The sequence below is a fragment of the Mytilus edulis genome, chromosome 8, assembly GCF_963676685.1.
Source record: "Mytilus edulis chromosome 8, xbMytEdul2.2, whole genome shotgun sequence".
NCBI classification, from domain to species: domain Eukaryota; kingdom Metazoa; phylum Mollusca; class Bivalvia; order Mytilida; family Mytilidae; genus Mytilus; species Mytilus edulis.
Genome location: NC_092351.1, coordinates 53,583,279 through 53,604,583, shown reverse-complemented (window position 1 = coordinate 53,604,583; position 21,305 = coordinate 53,583,279). Strand labels below are relative to the sequence as shown.

General features: G+C 32.9%; 1 protein-coding gene across 1 annotated transcript; it reads left to right on the top strand.

Moving 5' to 3' along the window:
- The first annotated feature begins 6,023 nt into the window (after window positions 1–6,023).
- Window positions 6,024–19,112, top strand: LOC139485870 (paramyosin). The gene is made up of 15 exons (XM_071270518.1): window positions 6,024–6,906; window positions 10,198–10,254; window positions 11,635–11,721; window positions 11,989–12,155; window positions 12,501–12,579; window positions 13,122–13,367; window positions 13,674–13,870; window positions 14,115–14,247; window positions 14,509–14,966; window positions 15,790–15,985; window positions 16,199–16,327; window positions 16,681–17,052; window positions 17,297–17,497; window positions 17,737–17,904; window positions 18,308–19,112. Exons 1-14 carry the CDS (start codon window positions 6,793–6,795, stop codon window positions 17,896–17,898), a joined length of 2,598 nt encoding a protein of 865 aa, XP_071126619.1. The 5' UTR covers window positions 6,024–6,792; the 3' UTR covers window positions 17,899–17,904; window positions 18,308–19,112.
- Window positions 19,113–21,305: the final 2,193 nt, after the last annotated feature.

Here is a 21,305-nt window from a genome sequence, read left to right as displayed (position 1 = left end):
CTTTAAAAGGTTTTCCTTCTTGCAAGTGTGTTTCTTGAATACAGCAGATGTTAACATTGTTTTCATGTAGAAAATACTGCAGTTCATCTTTTTTGTAAGATGCCCCTTCTGCATTCCAGTGCATGATGCTAATGAGTGGTTGTTCTTTCAACTTTGGCTTGGTGTTTTTCCGGCCATTAGCTCTCCTTGTTCGTCCCCGGACTCCACAAGACGAAACAAAGGTCCCTCCAGTAGCATTTGATGGGTTCCTTCGAGACAGGGAACCCGGCACTGCACCTGCCTGGTGGGTCCTCAAAGGGCGAGCACCATATCGATTGGTTGAGATTTCAAGTGTCATAATGGCTGTTTGTGCGTGGTGTTGTGGTCTGTTAAGAGTGCGCTATACAGCCCAAGAATCAATTGGTGAACGGGGTAGAGTGAAATTTCACTGATGTCACTTGTAAAATTTACGAATCAATAGGTGAACGGGGTAGAGTGCAATTTCACTGATGATACTTGTATAATTAATATGTCAACGGGTAAATGGGGATGAGTGAAATTTCACTGATGGTACTTATATATAATAGATATGCCAATGGTTGAATGAAGTAGAGTTAAATTTCACTGATGGTACTTGTATATAATTGATATGCCAATGGGTGAATGAAGTAGAGTTAAATTTCACTGAAGGTACTTGTATATAATTGATATGCCAATGGGTGAATGAAGTAGTCAGTTAAATTTCACTGATGGTACTTGTATATAATTGATATGCCAATGGGTGAATGAAGTAGAGTTAAATTTCACTGAAGGTACTTGTATATAATTGATATGCCAATGGGTGAATGAAGTAGAGTTAAATTTCACTGATGGTACTTATATATAATTGATATGTCAACGGGTGACATGGGATGAGTGAAATTTCACTGATGGTACTTATACATAATAGATATGCCAATGGGTGAATGAAGTAGAGTTAAATTTCACTGAAGGTACTTGTATATAATAGATATGCCAATGGGTGAATGAAGTAGAGTTAAATTTCACTGATGGTACTTGTATATAATTGATATGCCAATGGGTGAATGAAGTAGAGTTAAATTTCACTGAAGGTACTTGTATATAATTGATATGCCAATGGGTGAATGAAGTAGCGTTAAATTTCACTGATGGTACTTATATATAATTGATATGTCAACGGGTGACATGGGATGAGTGAAATTTCACTGATGGTACTTATACATAATAGATATGCCAATGGGTGAATGAAGTAGAGTTAAATTTCACTGAAGGTACTTGTATATAATAGATATGCCAATGGGTGAATGAAGTAGAGTTAAATTTCACTGAAGGTACTTGTATATAATTGATATGCCAATGAGTGAATGAAGTAGAGTTAAATTTCACTGATGGTACTTGTATATAATTGATATGCCAATGGGTGAATGAAGTAGAGTTAAATTTCACTGATGGTACTTGTATATAATTGATATGCCAATGGGTGAATGAAGTAAGGATAAATTTCACTGAAGGTACTTGTATATAATTGATATGCCAATGGGTGAATGAAGTAGAGTTAAATTTCACTGATGGTACTTATATATAATTGATATGTCAACGGGTGACATGGGATGAGTGAAATTTCACTGATGGTACTTATACATAATAGATATGCCAATGGGTGAATGAAGTAGAGTTAAATTTCACTGAAGGTACTTGTATATAATAGATATGCCAATGGGTGAATGAAGTAGAGTTAAATTTCACTGATGGTACTTGTATATAATTGATATGCCAATGGGTGAATGAAGTAGAGTTAAATTTCACTGAAGGTACTTGTATATAATTGATATGCCAATGGGTGAATGAAGTAGAGTTAAATTTCACTGATGGTACTTATATATAATTGATATGTCAACGAGTGACATGAGATGAGTGAAATTTCACTGATGGTACTTATACATAATAGATATGCCAATGGGTGAATGAAGTAGAGTTAAATTTCACTGATGGTACTTGTATATAATTGATATGCCAATGGGTGAATGAAGTAGAGTTAAATTTCACTGAAGGTACTTGTATATAATTGATATGCCAATGGGTGAATGAAGTAGAGTTAAATTTCACTGATGGTACTTATATATAATTGATATGTCAACGGGTGACATGGGATGAGTGAAATTTCACTGATGGAACTTATACATAATAGATATGCCAATGGGTGAATGAAGTAGAGTTAAATTTCACTGAAGGTACTTGTATAATTGAAATATCAATGTTTCTAAAGGATCTTAATTTTTCGTTTTCTATATGTACATATATACATGTATAAGAAGATGTAGTATGAGTCCCAATGAGACAAAGTCCCTATATGTGTAAAAGAAAACCGTTATAGGTTTAAGTATATAACCGGTACCACTGAGACTTGGCTCACACCGAACAGCAAACTATAAAGGGCCCCAAAAATGCTATAGTGTATCATCAACAGGAAAATCAACGGTCAAACGTTTCGGTAGGCGCCAAGTTGAACCTTCGCCCAACCTGAAACAATAGTTTAACATTGCAGCATAGACAGACAGACTAAACTTAATAGCTTAACTCAACCAAAAGACATATAAAAAAGAAGATGTGGTATGATTGCCAATGAGACAACTGTTCACAAGAGACCAAAATGACACAGACATTAACAACTATAGGTCACCGTACGGCCTTCATCAATGAGCAAAGCCCATACCGCATAGTTTATGTATGTATAAATGCAATGTAAACACTTTCCACCACTCCTTATATCTAACTAATATTTCATGCATGTTCAGGACGTTCTTACTAATATGAATATCGGTTGTGGTTTGCCGCTTTATCTGCTGTAACGTTTATTGACACAAGTTATAAAATAATACATAAAAATTACGATGATTTGAATATATTTTTTAGTTTTCAGGGTTTGTTTAGTCAGGAACGAACCTGGTGAAATTTTATTCTAGAAATGAGGTTTTTTGTGTAATATACGCACAGAAATAAGCATTCGATTTATTTTTAGATTTTTTTTTTAATTAAAAAAGACCATTTTCAGTTGAAATTTTTGTTTGAAAGATAACAAAGGAATATTCTTATTCTTCAGTCTAAAACAAACAATGCCACAAAAAAAAATCGACATTAAATGAAAATAAATTTCTGGAATCATTAAATGTGTGGTTCTCTTATAGTATGTTACGCAGTTTGCTATCCAATAAGGACTGATCTTTTAAGACAATTATATCAAATAAAATTCAGCATGAAAATTTGGCACAGAGATAACAACCTAATCAAAAAGCAAAAACAGCCGAAGGCCACCAATAGGTCTTTAACACAGCGTGAAAATCCCGCACCCGGAGGCGGGCTTCAGCTAGTCCCTAAACAAAAATGTGTACTATTTTGGTGAAAATGGACGTCTTGCTAAACTTCAAATAATATAAATGAAACGAATTAAAAAAAAAACGTACAAACTAAGAAAGGCTAGAGGCTCCTGACTTGGGACAGGCGCAAAAATGCGACAGGGTTAAACATGTTTTGCGAGATCCCACCATCCCCCTTTACCTCTAGCAAACAAACATCAAAACGCACACCAAAACGCACAGTAAGACTCGGTGTGAAAGAAGTTCGATGTCAGAATAGGTAACAAAAGAAACTAAGCAAAATGACAATGATACATAAATTAACAAAGGACTACTAGCAGTAATTTTACTAACAAGCCAGCTCCAAAAACCTCAATTAAACTGATTGAAATACATGTCTTATAATATGAAAATCAATCATAATCCCTCATATAACCCGTATAATTTCTCCGTATGTTTAAAAAAAATTGTTAGCTTTTAATGTTAATGTCGACATTTTTGTGCTTTGTAAAGAATATTACCATAAACGATTGGGTTTGAAATACTGAACGTATAAGATGTCTGCATGTTAATTAGCTTATAATTACGAATGATGTCCTTATACCGATGATAAAGTTTAGTTAATCATTAACTAGTTTGTTATATCGAAAAAAAACTTGGTGTAATAATTTTTTCCGTAATACAGAAAATTTATCTCGTTAAAAACAAATACGTTGTTACATACTTGAGCGAATCGAACAAGTTGAGTTATATAAACACCACAAGATATAAGGGACCGTCACTATCTTAAAAGGATAATTAACAATAGGAAAAATTATCTTTTCAATCAAATAATTTTGGTATAAAGTGTCCCTTTAAAGATATAGATATCAACATTCAGGAAAGGGCAGTGTTTGTTGTTAGTATTAGCTATATTTTATAATTAGTTCAACATGATAAATCTCTTTAGTGTACATACTGAAGTCGTCATTGTTGAGAGTCAAGATATCATCAAAATATCCAAAAGAGTTATTGAATTTTTGTATCAGATGTTGTTTCGATGAGTCTTTGCTGATTTAGTCAAATAAATAGTGGCTCATTGCTTTATTTTTTTTATTTATTAAGAATTTTTGTTACTATAAAAATACATTCTCAAATGGCTGCCCTTTTTTTCTTTTTTATCCTCACTGCTTTTTGGTATCATTTTTAGTTTATATCAACAGGAAGAGGATATAAGGACAGAACATATTTGTCGTGTTCCACATTGCGTGTTCTTATGACCAGTTACATATTACACGACCTTGTACAGGTTCAAACCAAATGCATGCATAACAGCAGAGATCAATCGAACGTTCACCTCACTTTCTGACTTTATTGTCATTAGTTAATTGGATTAATTAATTGTATAGATTCATGAGTAATAAGATTAGTCTGTTAATAAATATCTTGTTTGTCTTTCTGATTACACCTGCGGGTAACACACGTGGGAGTCATTAGGAATGTCTGTTTCAGATACAACCATGAAAATAAGGAAGTACAACTGACCATGCAAAGATAGTCCCCCTTTTTCTATCCTTTTCAGATTAAAAATAAACTTACTTGCAATACAGTAACATTGTAATGATTATTAGGAAACAAGACTTAAGAAACAGTAATTCTCTAAATTAAACGTGAAATAAAGGAAACGCACTTCGTGGCACAAAATTCCTCCACGCAATTCACAAATTCTAAAGCATACAAATGCGCTTGCGCTTTTGTGTCTTTTTTGACACAGTCAGGCCTACACTGACCAAACCTTGCAACAAGTTCAAGATGTCGTTAAGTACTTGTTTGAAATTAAAATGATGTATGTAAATATACCAGTCGAGATTCAATGCATTATCGAGGTTTGCGATTAGTACATACGACCAAAATTCACCGAACATCATCTGACGTCGAAATGTTTTATGAACTATATTTCTATGACAGTACATATGTATAAATAGGTTTTATCACGGCCTCATCATATCTGAGGTTATGAATGGGTTTACAGAATTAAGAAAAGAGAATAATGGGCCAATGAAACAGAAAAATGGGAAAGAAAAAAGAAATAGGCTAAAAAAAAGAATAGAAAATAGTACAATGATAAAATAGAAAGAAGAGAGAAAAAAAGAGAAAAAAATAAAGAAGAGAGAAAAAAAGAGAAAAAAATAAAGAAGAGAGACAAATGACCTAAAGAAATAAAGAAATGAAGGACACTCACCCAGACCCTCATATATCAGAAATTCCAATGAAATAAGGGTGATAAACTGTAGTTAGCGTAACGTTCAGTGGCAACTATTTCATTCATTTTCATGGCAATCCAATAAAATAAGAAAAATAATAAAGTCATTTCATGATGTTTTAAGCCAAAACATTGCTTCCCGCTTTTTAAATGTTTAACATAATCGGAAATGAAATAATTCCTGAAAATTAACCAATTACATCTAAAAAAATCAACTATAACATATGAATACAAAAAAAATAATTATATATAAAATGAGTAATAATGTATAAAACAATGTTGAAACTGTTAAACATATTTTCAATTATTTTATATAACTTATTCAGAATTGTCAAACATATCTTGAATAAAGAGAAAATACTGCGTACAATATTAAGTTCATGATTATAAACTTTGAACTAGCATACAGTATCAATGCAATGTTACGTAACAGAAATGTGTGCTTCCATCGCGATACGCATCAACATGCAAGATAAGTAAATTTTCTTTAAAAAATAACAATAAATAATTAGTAAATTGTTGTGACAGAAGCAATATCACAATGCGGAAGTCAGCAATGTTAATTTCATAGAAATTAAGTGAAACGAACATGCTGAGTATCAGGATACATATATGGTACCTGAATTACTTATAATTTGACACACTGCACATTACACAAAATGCACATGTTATGATTGTTACGCGAAAAACTCACTAGATCGTCATTCTATTACAATTACATTAGTCAAAAACGTGTAGAACGTGTGCCTTCCGAATAAGGGGGTAGGTGTATATACCTGAAGCAAAGGGGGAAGTCTTTAATGTTTGTTTTCATCGGTGTTTTTCCTTGCTTCAAGGTAAATGTTTATGAATTGATTTTGATTAAGAGAGAAATTAACGGTGCATTTACTCTGACGTGCAAGCACATGACCTCCTTAGCAACGGGGAACGCGCGTGGTTTTATCCTTTGATCTAACTATCTGTATCGTGTTTCAAGCCATCTTCCACATACTTTCTGATTAGCGCCCTCTAGCGGTGGGTAGGCGATATATATGTAAATTGTAAATCAGTATTTAAGCATTCATTCGGGCGTTCAAAGTAGAAAGCTTCACAAAAGCCTGTGTCGAGCAGTGGTAAGGAAGGATAGCTCCATTTCGCATTCGTTTTTTAATACCTTTATTTTTGTGGATATAGTGTAACTTAGGACAGATATTCAAAATGTCGTCTTTATATCGTGATCTCGACTCAGACGTTTCCAGCAGCACAAGGATCGTCAGACACTCATACAATGTTTACAGAGGCAGCTCCCCAAGCAGCCAAAATAGACTGGAGGTGAGTAAATGTGTGAAAAAAATGTTGAAATATGCTTTTTTGTGATGTCTTTCGCTTGCTTTGTTTTGCAGAGAAATCTGCAGTATGCGATAAAGCTCTAAACATGTTTTCAAACCTAGAAGTTTTAAGGTTATAACGTTTTAGGATGTTATATACAAGAAGAAAATACGAAATGCCAATGTAATTGTGCAGTAATACGAATAAGTGTGCTTGCTATTGCTTCAAAGCTGAAATATTGGATTTAAAAAAGAATTGAAACATATGGAATAATACTCTAGGAAATTGCTTTTACATGTGATGCTATCGTTATTGTTATACCTTTGCCATGAATGTTTTCAAATGGACTTGTTTTCAATCAGCAAAGAATACTTTGGATCGTACTGCTTTACATTGTGAGCTTGGAAAACCCCCACCACAGACTGCTTGTTAACCAACATATGCTTTACAATATGGAAAACAAGGAATAATTAACGTCAAGTTGGCTTCTGACGCAATAGAAATTCTTTGAATGATAGTATAAGTATACTATCTTATCTCTTGCATAAAGTTTTATGTATCGATTTAAGATATTAACTGTTTACAACTTAATGTAAACATAGCCTAACGTGGATGATTGCACAGCATGCACAGACAAAGCTCACTTGGAATCTAAGTACATTACGATTTATATCAAAAACATTTGCCTTCTTATCATGTAATCTACTAAAATGGCGTGAAGGGATTCGAAATTGCTATCTTAAGTTTGGAATTTGAACAATTCAAATCTTAGCCAACTGTTTCTTAAGTGGTTCTGGAATTTAGTTTTTTACAGCAATTCAAAATCAACATATAAAAATTCTTAATTATACCTGTATCATATCAAGTTAATTAACTGATTGCGAATTGGCAAGGTCAAACAAGGTCATACAATATTGCTGATCTAAGCTATCATCTTCGTGATTGATCGGCACTTTCCGCCAATTGGCATCCACGCCTATTTTGGTCATTACAAGGATGCGCTCAGCAACCGTTGATGTTGTTAATAGAGAGTTACATTACATCAATAATAATATACAATACATAGGAATTATGATAAGGAAGCCATTATACTTGCTTTATTTGTATTGATTATCCCTAGACAAAAACAAAAACATATCCTGATTATAACTTGAAACATTTTATTAAGAGAAGTTACTAGAAATAATCAAAATAGATAGGGACTCGACGAAAGCTTTGATATTCACATCATACTGACGTTGTCTTACATGTCTTACAAATGTCTCGAATTAAGAATTACATGATTAATAAGTTCAATTTTATTTTTAAAAAAAACGTTTATTTTTTAATTAATTATTTAGCATGTTTAGCTTATTATTTAATTATTCATATACATATCGAGTTAAAATTCATTGGATTGTCAGTACAGAGCTCCACACTTTAAAAGCTTTATTAAACTGCATGTTAATAGCTTTCTGGATTACATTAGAAAAAAGTAAAATCACAAAAATACTGAACTCCGAGGAAAATTCAAATAGAAAAACCTCTGATCAAATGGCTATATCAATAGCTCAAACGTCTTCCCTTAAGTTTATCGAATGAGAAACATCTACCTTTGAGAATGACATATTTTGGCACACAGAGCATACGAATCAATCCTATTGTTTAATTAAAAGACCGTAATAAAATGACAGTTATATTATTTTTTTCTGACAGATAAGGAAAACAGAAGAGGGTCTGCTCGATTAATTAGACATGATCTCTTTGACAGCTTTGAATCTATAGCTTACCAATGTATCTTAATATCAATTTCTCTATTCTTGTATCAGTAAGAAATTCCGGAAACATTGCCAACTATTTATCATATTTGGTTCTCTGTTAGTGGTTGAGAAGGAATGCTTCATCATTTATCATCCAGACATATAACTCAGCATGATTTGTCCTCAAGGAATACAAATGATAAAAAAAACTTATCTTTATTCAAGAAAAATGATAATATAATAATATTATATTATGTCCATTCGACTCATTATGCTTTCGATTCGAGACGTTTAGCCAAGATCCGTATATATCTCAAATCAAATTTTAAATTTACAATGATTTTTAAAAGTGAGTCTGTTAATCATGTTAATCATGTTAATAAATTTATATTACTAAGTACACAACTTGTGTTTCCAAAATGTTTTAATTTAACAGACTTTTTGTGTAAAGAGATATAATAACTTCCTTGTTAGTTTTTCTGAACAAAATACATTTTAAAGATATTATTTATCATGTTTATAGACATACACAAGAACTTCATAAAAGCATGCATTTAAAACTTGTACACTTTCTTAGAAGTTTTTATAGTCGCATGCATAAATGAAAGAACTGCTTCTATTTACAAAATATTTGCAAGGGTTTATACTAATGTATTATCAATGGTTTTGACGGTCCATTAAATTGGGTGAGCTGGCCTTAGTTTATATTTGATACCACTTATAATTTGTTAGACAGTCACGGAAACTGATGGCGATGAGGACGATGTCAAGATTAGAAAAACTATAGTAACAAAGGTTATAAAGCGAGCAGAAAAACTCCCAGCTCCTTCTACAATAAACGTCTCATCTGTAGAAACTGTACAACAAAGGTTTTTCAAAGATGAGGAACTTAGATTACAGGTATAGGGTGAAAACTCCTGTCCACGGCACCCAAAAAAGATCTGTCACTTTTCCGAAGATTTTGTCCTGTCATCACACCTGTACCATGGTCAACTGAAATCCTACTGCACAAACTACCTAAAATATCCAAATGTCCGTAAAACAACATAATTTTATGTTTTGAGTTGTAAATCCCAAATACAAATATCACAACTATTTCTAAGATTTGTATATACAATTGCCACTGAATTACTTGTTTTCTTGTTTTTTCACATCCATTTTGACTTTTGTTTTTGTTTTTCAGTGCATGCTTACCTAGATCTTATTCTATCTCACGTTTCCTTAACACTTCTAATACACAATTACCCTTTATGTTATTGGTGGTGTGTCCATATAAAAGTAGTTATACAACAACTTTCATATTGTTCGTAAATAAATAAATAATCTTACGACTTACTTAATCTTTAAATAACATGATAATTGTGCAATTATTAAAAAGTAAAAGTTTTATTTAGAATAGTGTCGTATCGAAATTGTTTTTAAATGTTATTTGTGAGTTTTTGTTTGCAAAACTAATGCTTCCATTAACGCTTTGGTTTGAATAAAATGTGTGGCTTCATCTTTTAGTAGTTGTTATATTTTCATTTGTTAATAATTTTTATTTTACTTTTTACAGTCCAGAATCCGGGAACTCGAAGATTCCTTAGATTCCGAGAGGGAGATGAGATTAAGGGTATGTATAGTAATACACCGAGTTCAGAAATACCATTCAAATTCGTCTGACAAATTTCAACATAACTGGGTTGTTAATATACAGTAAGACTTGTCTTATTTTATCAAGAAAAAATAACATTTTCTAACTGGTACACTGGCAGACATGTCAGTCATATACCCTTGTCTCTACATCAAGCACGTTGAAAAGTTTTAGATGTAACTGCTTATAGTCAGTGTATAAAAACATACAAAGGAACAAGAGCATACTATGATAACAGGAAGTGCACATCTGTTATTAGATCTAGTTATAAAAATAATCACCTATTGTCTGGTCATTAAATAATTAATAAGAAATGTATTTTCCTCAACCCTTCGTTTGCACACATAACCTGAAGGTATATGATTATCCTCATCTAGTGTAAACAATTGGCACGTGCCGCGCGTGAATCGTGCAGTAATACCATTTGCTATTAGTTATCATATATTCTATCTAACCTAAATGCAGCTGTTCTTAATCATAAAAAATCAATATAGCAGATAATTTCCTACAACATTCCAGACATAACAATTCAAGAGAAATTATCTGTTAAAGTGTGGATTTTATGTCCTGAATAAAATGATTAAATCTTCATAAATAAAATATTAATTAAAATTATCTATTTAATAAATCATTGAACTTTTCAAATCAAAATATATTTTTGAAATATATCTTAATTATAGTGAATAAATCATAGATTGGTGATGCTACTGGGAACTATCGATAACATCTAACAGCAATTTGTAATTTGTAATAGAAAAGCTATAATTACTTCTCGTAGTGTAGGAGTGAAAACGGTTGCCAAGTCATCAAACACGTGTAAAGTTCCTATATTAGTACTTCACTGAAACTCAATACACTCCTGTGTACATTCCAAAAATATTTCGGCTGGGTTCGTTCTTACCTACACACGTTTGATCGAAATTAAATGAATAAATAAACGTAACCTAAATAATATAAATGAAACCATGAATATTTTCATGATAACTTGCACTAGTTTATGAAATAAAAAAATATAAATGATAATGATGTCGATTATAAAATAACAACAATATTAAAAATATTAATAATACACATGATAAAACTCTTGCACATTTTTGCACATTAAATACAAAACTTTATCAAAATACTTGTAAAACAATGTGAACGGAAAAGAAAAAATACTTTGTGTATCCATACAAAAACGTTCATACATACACTTGACAAAACTAAACTCAAATAACGAGATATTGAATGGCTGTTATGCATCTGAAAGTCACAATGTAACTTTCAATTAAAGACAAAACTAAATTCACAGATTTAGTTGTATACCCACAGAACCACAACTAAGTGTTTTGACGTCTTGTCTCTCTTGTTTTCCAGTATGAAAAACAAAGCGCGGAGCTGACCTTCCAGTTAGATCAAATGGCTGACAGACTCGAGGATGCCATGGGAACATCAACAACTGTAGTATGTATTGAAGATGAATGTCATTTTATATTAATATGTCACCATCAATTCCAAATTCAAAAGTAAAAATACAAGCTTTTGTAAAGATCATATTCGTTTCTTTAATTCAAGTTAAACAACAAACTGATAGTCAAGGATTTATAATTTAGTGATTTTTTTAATTTCTAAAAGTTATCATATCCAATCTGAAAATTTTAGACAACATATTCACCTGAATAACAAAACACAACGACATTCGAGAAGTAAAATATGTTTTTCAATTTTCAGAGTGAAGTAAGCAGGAAGCGTGAAGCAGAGGTCAACAAAGTTCGCAAAGATTTGGAATTGAGCTGTGCTCAGTTCGAGGCTACAGAACAAAACATGAGGAGGAGACACCAGGAAGCCCTCAATGATCTGACCGACCAGTTGGAACATATGGGTAAATCTAAATCCAGGTAAAAACATACTTGTTGTGTTATTTAAGATAAATAAGAAGATGTGGTATGGTTGCTAATGAAACAGCGAACTCTCCACAATTGACCAAATACAAATCTGAGAGTACTTGCAGTTGCTGACAGCTAGTTCAAAGCCAATAACAATAAAGTAATAAAAATCAAGCATTTAAGACTTAAAAGAGATATTTTTTCCACTGATGATTCTTATTTGAAATCATTATATTTTAAAATATAAACGAATTTCATCATATAATACTGAGCGTTTTCGTTGTATGTTCGAATTAAAAGATAAAACAGTTATAAAAATTTCTATCAAATAAACATTGTCTTTTTTTATCATTTCAGAGCTGAGAAGGAAAAGAATCAACTGATCATCGAGATTGATTCTCTCCAAGCTATGAATGATGGTCTTCAAAAAGCCAAGGTATAACTTTACTCACTGTTTTGTTTTTAAATCTTTATATTACATCAGTTTCTCTCTACTTTTCGCTTAAATATGTAAATATGAAACATAGAGATAAATTAATATATTTAAAAGCCAGTCGAAACTTGTCTGAAAGCCGAAACATCCATCTTAGAGGGGGAAGACAGGGAGAAGGGGGGTAGGAGAAAGGAGAGGAAGGCTGGGAGAAAGGAGAAAAAGTTGGAGAAAGGATAACAAATAAAATATCTCTCCTTTTAAAAAATGATCTAATATTTTAAGAAAAAATATCTCAAAAGGAGATGTTTTATTCTAATGAGAGAAAGGAGAATGGGGGTAAGAGAAAGGAGAAGAGGGGTGGGAGAAGGGAGATGGGTACCCCCCTGTCCTTCCCCTCATCTAAATTTGTTCTCTACTTTATACTATATTCACACTGAGTATGTTCAGTATTGTTGTTTCTTTAACTGTTCAGTCTATAGTATGCTTCCTGTTATTTATCAAATTACTTTTTATATAAATATAATATCCTTTATTCAACTTGATAGATGTCAGCTGATTCCAAAATCGATGCCCTTGAGGGATCAAACAACCGTCTCAAAGTTGCTGTTGATGACCTTACTCGCCAGTTGAACGACTCCAACCTTTCAAAGGCTCGTCTCACGCAAGAGAATTTCGATCTCCAACACCAGGTTCAGGAACTGGACGGTGCCAATGCCGGTCTCGCCAAAGCCAAGGCCCAACTTCAAATTTTGTGTGACGATTTGAAGAGGAACCTTGATGACGAGAGCAGGGTCAGTAAAATGTTTACTTTTTGTCTTTTTGTATGGTAGTCTCATTCTCGAAAGCAGGGTTATATACATGCTTACATCCATTTCATTTGAATTTGGTGGAGAGTTGTCTCATTGGCATTCTTACCACATATCTCCATATTTTTTTACAGTAAAATACTTGATTTTGGACTTTTTGTTTAACAAAGTATTCAGTTAAATAATAAAATAATTTCAAACTATACACTAAAATTATCATTGTATGTTTACATGAATTTAATTAATATTAAAAGTGCAAAATGTTAAATCATATTCAAAACATTTTTCCAGCAAAGACAAAACCTTCAAGTACAATTGGCAGCCATTCAGTCAGATTACGATAATTTGAACGCCCGTTATGAAGAAGAATCCGAAAATGCCTCCAGCCTCCGTGCCCAGCTCAGTTCACTCAGTGCCACATACGCAGCTCTGAAGACCAAATACGACAAAGAACTCATGGCCAAACAAGAAGAGCTCGAGGAGATTAGGTACAAATTGTCTTTAATAATTCTTTTTGCTGGAGGATGAATAACACTTTCTCCTTGGATGTAAAATTAACCAAAAAAAATAAAGAATAATCTATTTGAAAATTATTTATCTTCTCATAAATTTATGTCTCTTACTGAAAAAGCAAAAAGTAAAACTACTATCTTTATTTTCATGTGCATCTCGAAAGTTAGATTTATCGGTCTTTCACACATAGAATATCACGTGACTTCTTTTATCTTACAGACGCAGACTCAGTATCAAGATCCAGGAACTCGAGGATACCTGTGAACAGCTCAGAACCAGATGCAACACTCTTGAAAAAACCAAGAACAAGCTCACTATTGAGATTAGAGAAATCACCATTGAACTCGAGAACGTACGTAATTTTCCGTTCTATTCATTAATCTTTATTTTAATAATTATCAAATGAACATTTAATGTTGCAAATATTGATCAAAAGTTTGATTCAGATGACCGATTTTTAACTTCTAAGAATTTATAGCAAAGCATTTTGTGAAATTTAACTCATCCAGCATCAATGAAATTAGTCATAGATCAGCGGAAGGAGAAGTAATTATTCGTCTCAAAGATAATTTCTAATTACCCTCTATATTATTTTTTTTTCGTACCCTTGCAGACCCAAATCATTGTCCAAGACCTCACAAAGAGAAACAGACAACTTGAGAACGAGAATGCTGCCCTACAAAAGAGATGTGATGATCTCTCAGCCGAGAACGGTCAACTTAGAAACGAGAAAGCCAACCTTGAAGCCGAATGTGCAAGACTCAGGGTTGCCAACGCTGAACTCGCAGAAAAGAACGCCAACTTGGAGAGAGAGAATGCTGGACTCCAGAATGCCCTCAGAGAGGCCAACAATGAGTTGAAATCTGCCAACAGAATGATCAACGAACTGACAGCACTTAAAGCACAGTTGGAGGCTGAGCGTGACAACCTTGCAAGTGCTCTTCGTGACACCGAAGAGGCTCTCCGTGATGCTGAAGCCAAACTTGCCGCCGCCCAAGCTGCCCTCAACCAACTTAGATCCGAGATGGAACAAAGACTTCGCGAGAAGGACGAAGAAATTGACAGCATCAGGTATGAAATTGATTAACAAACAAACGGAAGTAGTATAGTGAATAAGGGAGTAACTATTTAAGCTTTTCCGAAAAATGGCATTAATTATATTTATCAAATTTTTTACAATTATTTAAAATTAAAATTATGGAATAAATAAATAAAAAGTTTCTTTAATGTAAATTATTAAACATTTTTTTATTGATTAATATCAAAGGACCAACATATGTTAAAAAGAAACATCTGTTATTTTCAATTAGAAACCGAAACATAGGTATTATTTTTCTATTTACTTTTTTTACCTTAGCAACCATGCAAGTAGGTGTGGGTGTAGCAAAATATTAGATAATAGATAATTAAATTCCTTGCAATAAAAACAACAAAAAGTAAGATAAATGACGCACTCAGATGCAGATTATATGATAAAGGGTGATTCTTCTGAACTCTATATAGATACATAGGTTTAAGATGATATTATAGATAAGCCTCGCATCCAGATTCATTATAAAATTTTATATCTACAAGGTCAGTTCACAGCAGTCTTTAATCAAGATTCCCAAAATACATGAAATTTTATCAGATTCTCAACTTCTTGAAGCCAAATAAAAATCATTCAGCAGTTTTTCATCATGGCCGGCAGAAGTTATCCGCATCAACGTTCATTTGCTGCAGTTCCGATCACAACGTTTGTGTTCTAATAACATCTTGAGAAAAGATACTGCTTTCGGATTTTTAGTTGCCATATGAAGAGAAATTCTCCAGTTCTGTAGATTAGTTTCTATATTTGTTTGGTTCTTGGTTTTGAATTCAGGGAATTCGGATAACATTTAATTTACATTTACAGGAAGAGCAGCGCACGTGCAATTGATGAGCTCCAGAGAACACTTGTTGAGGTAGAAACCAGATACAAGACTGAAATTTCAAGAATCAAGAAGAAGTACGAAACTGACATCCGTGAACTTGAAGGTGCATTAGACAACGCCAACCGCGCCAACGCCGAGTACTTGAAACAGATCAAGAGTCTTCAAAACAGAAACAGGGTAAGAACATCTGTTTTTTATATAATTTTATTTGTAAATATATCAAATTGTTCTAAGAATAAGTTATTTAAAAAATTACAGGGACAAAGGGACATCCCTGGCTAATTGTTACTCATTCTCATTTCATAAAAGATTCCGATGCGGAATTTGATGTCTAAATATCTTAGTTGTTTACAAAATATCACAAATTGTTTGTTTATTTTCTGCTCAAAGGAATTGGAATTGCAATTGGAGGAAGCCACACGTCAATTGGATGACACTAGAAACCAACTGTCAGTTTCCGAAAGGAAGCGTATCACCATCCAACAAGAACTGGAAGATGCCAGGTCTCTATTGGAGCATGTAAGTATAAGTTTTACTAATATCGAGATCGATTATTAATTTAAAAGGAGGCTTTTTGATTAATTGAAGTTAGTTTGCTTTACGCCGCATCGGCACAAACGGCTATACTGCGACTAAATATATTTTTTAAATAAATTCAATCTTGAAAAGAAAGTATTTTATCACTACTATAATAAGTTATTGAGATAAAAAGTTAAATGGACTTTTTGGATTGTTTATGACATGACGAGCTAATTGCTATATTACCTTACTTTAAATTTAGTAATTGACTTCTGCTCATATTCGGTAAATTAAAATTGTTTGAATTACAATGTCTGATTTGAGATATGAATTGGATATTTATAACTTTACAGGCCGAGAGAGCCCGCAAGAATGCCGAAAACGAACTTGGAGAAGTAACAGTCCGTCTTACCGAAGTACAACTTCAAGTAACAGCCCTTACAAACGACAAACGCCGTATGGAAGCCGACATTGCCGCCATGCAGAGCGATTTGGATGATGCCCTTAACGGACAAAGAGCTGCCGAGGAACGTGCTGACCGTCTCCAAGCCGAGGTCAACAGACTTGCTGATGAGCTCAGACAGGAACAAGACAACTACAAAAATGCCGAATCACTCCGTAAACAACTTGAAATCGAGATCAGAGAAATCACTGTCAGACTTGAAGAGGCTGAGGCATTCGCCCAAAGAGAAGGAAAGAGACAGATTGCCAAACTCCAGGCTAGAGTAAGTATATTCTTAATAAGAAGTTAAAATGTTCAAATCAGGCAATTAGTATCTTTGAAGAGTATGAATATTATTTCTTTACTTCCGGTTGCTTCATTTATTTGTTCAAACAGATAAGAAGTTCCATATATCTCTTCAAAACATGTTTTATGTAAATCTTTAATTAACTTCGATCTTCCACAAGATAAAAATAAATCGAAAAGTTCAAATGTGCATATATACTAATTACAATTTTCTCTTTTAGATCCGTGACTTGGAAAATGAATTGGAAGCCGACCAGAGACGTCTTAGAGAAGCTGCCGCATCAGCCCGTAAATTCGAACGTCAATGGAAAGAAACTGTTCAAGCCTCTGATGAGGACCGTCGCCAGGTTGCCGAACTCACTAGCATCACCGATCAACTCACAATGAAATGCAAGACATACAAGAGAATGATCGAAGAGGCCGTAAGTGTTCTTTCTGCTTTTTGTCCTTCATTTTTTCGTTTTGAAAAATTAAGGAAAAGAATATATAAGTTCCAAAGAAAAATCAAATACTAGAATAGAAATGATAATACATTCATAAGTATCAAATAATTTAATATCAAAGAGTTAAAGCAAACAAATTAATTTCATTAATATTTTTTACAATTCAGTAGCAATAGACATATCATATACTATAAATCTTTTCCAATAATCCATTGCAGGAAGACGTTGCAAGTATCACTATGAATAAATACCGCAAAGCCCAATCATTGATTGATGAAGCCGAACAGAGGGCAGATATGGCGGAAAAGAACTTGCAAACCGTCCGCAGATCACGATCTATGTCTGTCTCACGGGAAGTAACCAGAGTAGTCAGGGTCTAAATTCATGTAAGTTTAATACTGGTCCCTTGTTTGGGAATACAAAATGTAGTGTAAAGGTCAATGAGACAGCGACATCATAAGGGATATTTCCCATACATAAGATTTTAAAGACATTTCCCAAGAAAACGTTATACTGACACGTCAAAATCACAATCAGTTTTTAGTTTAGTTACTACAGTGCATAAAAAGCGTTATCGACTTCGTTATACACAAATCTTATATCTGATGTATGAAATTATATTACAATAAGAAATCGAAATTAATTTTGCAATCTTTAACATCGTAGTTATACAGATTCAAACTGTTTGCAATTTAATGATCGTGAATATGGTCACACGTGATATGTCATAAGAAATGATCCTATCATTTGTGAACATTTGAGTAATTCATTTATTTTCTATCTTTTCAGATTTCAAGGAAAAAGACTTCATTGAATCATCATTTTTAAAAAAAGAGCTGTGTAAATGTTGATACGTGACAGTAATAAGAGACATAATTCCAATTGTTTCCCTTAATTTATATTGTACAGATTTATATTTATTTTTGTTGAACATTCATATCTGGTGCGTATCACTGCGCGTGTTTGCTGCATGATTTCAAAAGGATTATTTTTTTCTGTTTTGTCATAAATTGAAGTAAATTGGTCGGAACCAATGCTCGGCACAGCGAAGCATGCACACAGTTTTCATTTTCTTGTACTGATGTCAAAGAAGTGTCTACAGTGGCCTTTTTATGGCAATAAAGAGCTTAGTGACGTGCAGGGAAATGCTTTGTTGAAATAGCACAATTTTATCTATATTTTATTTTCTAAAGTGCAATATTTCATTTTTATTTATTTTCCATTGTGATATACAGAGAGAAGATATTTTTATTGTTTTTATACATGTAATATTGAAGAAGAAGTTGTGTACAGAGTAATAAGGACTGTTTGCATAAGAAAGATATATATGTCGTTTGAATATTTAATTCTGACTATTATAATGTTGATATTTTGTTGATGTTAATGAAAAAACAAGAGAAGGTAATAATGCATTTCCTGTAAAACATTTAGATGATTTAGATCTAGTTCAGAGGTCCAGCTAGTGAACGATAGCTCTTTATCCGACGAACATGAATTGTAATGTACGTCTACCAATGCTGAAAAAATAAATTCCGTCACTGTTGCTTTAACTTCTTGCTTTATTGTTTTTAATAAAATGATGGAAGTATGAAAACTTGTTATTGTTGTATTAAAAAAAAACACACACAGCGCAAAACCTTTAAAAAAGATGAAAACTCTTCAAATTGATGGAATAAATCAGGTTTGACCCACCATTCGCTTCGGACAATGCTTGTGCCGTGTCAGGAATATGACAGTTGGGTTTCAATCGTTCCATTGGTTAACATAATCTAACGTTTGAAGTTGGCAGTTTTTATGGCCTTCATTCTTTTTAATTTAACTTGGAGTTCGGTATTTTGTTAAAACTTGTTTTCAAAATAGCCTTTGTGTTGTTTGTTGTTTAGATTTGGTACCCCCAAAATTGTGTTTTTCATATAATGATTTGAGGTTTTAATAGAATGGCAGTGCCATCTTTCTTTATGTAAAATGCAGTATTTGATCGAGACTAAAATTATATATATAGTTACTACGGTAAACTAAAGGATGATTAAGAGATAAGGTTGTATGGTTCATTTCCAATGAGATGACTATCTATGTAAGAAAATGGAACGAAGTTTTAACTATAAAAGGCAAAGGGATAACACATTTTTACATAATTCACGAGAAAGCAAATGATCTGATTATGGTAAAAAAAACAGTAAAAGAAACCCACAAAAACAAATATATCATTCAGTCACAAATGACAACCTCTGAATTGAAAGCTCCTTACTGGGAACAGTCGGACTACATATGTGTGTAAGCGCCCAGGCTTCACTCTAATCTGTCGCAGTGGTGTAACAGAACAACAGAAGAATAAACTCTGAAAATTATTTGGAAAGGGCTTGACTTATCGGATCCACACGAAACAAAAATAAAGTACCGATCTAAGAGTACTCGTACTTTCTCATCTCTAGTTCCACCCAAACTAACAATGTTTTTTAAGGTAAAAATATCAGTCATTACACATTCAACCGATCAATTAAGTGCAATGACGTCTGAAAGTAACATGAGCAAATAATGGCTGTTCTTCATCTTGTCAGCTGCTGAAAATTCTGCAAAGACCACATAAGAAGGCTACCAGCATACACCAATATAAAATATTGCAGAAAGCTTTTACGTCAATAGTAAACTTTGATACCAATCGATAACGTATGATTTAAATTCAAACTTACTAGTATTCGAATCCACAATTTATAATCGAGCTTGACAGTTGCTAAAAATTCTTCAATGATGGAAATACACATTGCAATCACAAAAGCTACTTGCATAATTGACTTCATATGGGACATTTCTATATGTATCGATACTCGATTTTGAAATGGCATGATTATGCTAAAAACAATAAAAACAAAAACAATTACAAATATGACAGATGATCACCAACGACAACCCCTCAATAAAAGGCTTCTGACTTGAAACAGTCGGATTACACATGTGCGTAAGCGCCCATGCTTCCCCCTAAATTTCCACAATGGTGTAACAGCATAACAGAAGAACAAACTCTGAAAAAATAGTTTGAAAGGGCTTGACTCATCGGATCCAAATGCCATGAAACAAAAACAAAGTACCGATCTAAGCATACTCGTACTTTCATCTCTAGTTACACACCAACAAAAATTGCTTGCCCAGATAAAAAAAAATTAAGCATTACACATTCAACCGATCGATTAAATGCAATGACGTCAAAAACATTCTGAGAATAACACAAGCCTGTGCAAATAATTACAATCAAGTTTAATTGGTTTCTAAATCCTCGATCTAGACATGATGAAAAGACAATAAACGCTCCCATTAAACAACAACATCAAATCCTACCAAAGCTCAATTGGTAAACTTCGATAATGTAGATACTAATTATCATTATCAATCGATGAGGTTCAGGATTCGATGATTAAACATTAAACGCTACTACTATACAACTAGATTAAATACTATAGAAAGTCTTTACTTCATTGATGCAATTCGATAATATCGATACTCGTTTTCAATCTAAAAAGTTCAAGATTCAATGATGGAACATTAATAAAAAAAAGCTCTCGTCATTCAGCAAGATCAAATAATATCGAAAGCTTTTACTCCATCAGCTTACTTCGATAATATCGATACTCGGCATCAATCTATGAAGTTCAAGATTCAATTATGAACATAAAAATCTCTCATAACTCAGCAAGATCAAATAATATCAAAAGCTTTTACTCAATTGGTTAACTTCGATAATGTAGATACTAATTATCATTATCAATTGATGAGGTTCAGGATTTGATTATTA

What these genes read in the sequence shown, in the direction of transcription:
- LOC139485870 (XM_071270518.1), top strand. Translation starts at nt 6,793, where the DNA reads ATGTCGTCTTTATATCGTGATCTCGACTCAGACGTTTCCAGCAGCACA. An exon ending in GCAGCCAAAATAGACTGGAG is followed by an intron (nt 6,907 to 10,197) that starts GTGAGTAAATGT and finishes TACTTTTTACAG; the next exon opens with TCCAGAATCCGGGAACTCGA. An exon ending in TTGCCAAACTCCAGGCTAGA is followed by an intron (nt 17,053 to 17,296) that starts GTAAGTATATTC and finishes TTTCTCTTTTAG; the next exon opens with ATCCGTGACTTGGAAAATGA.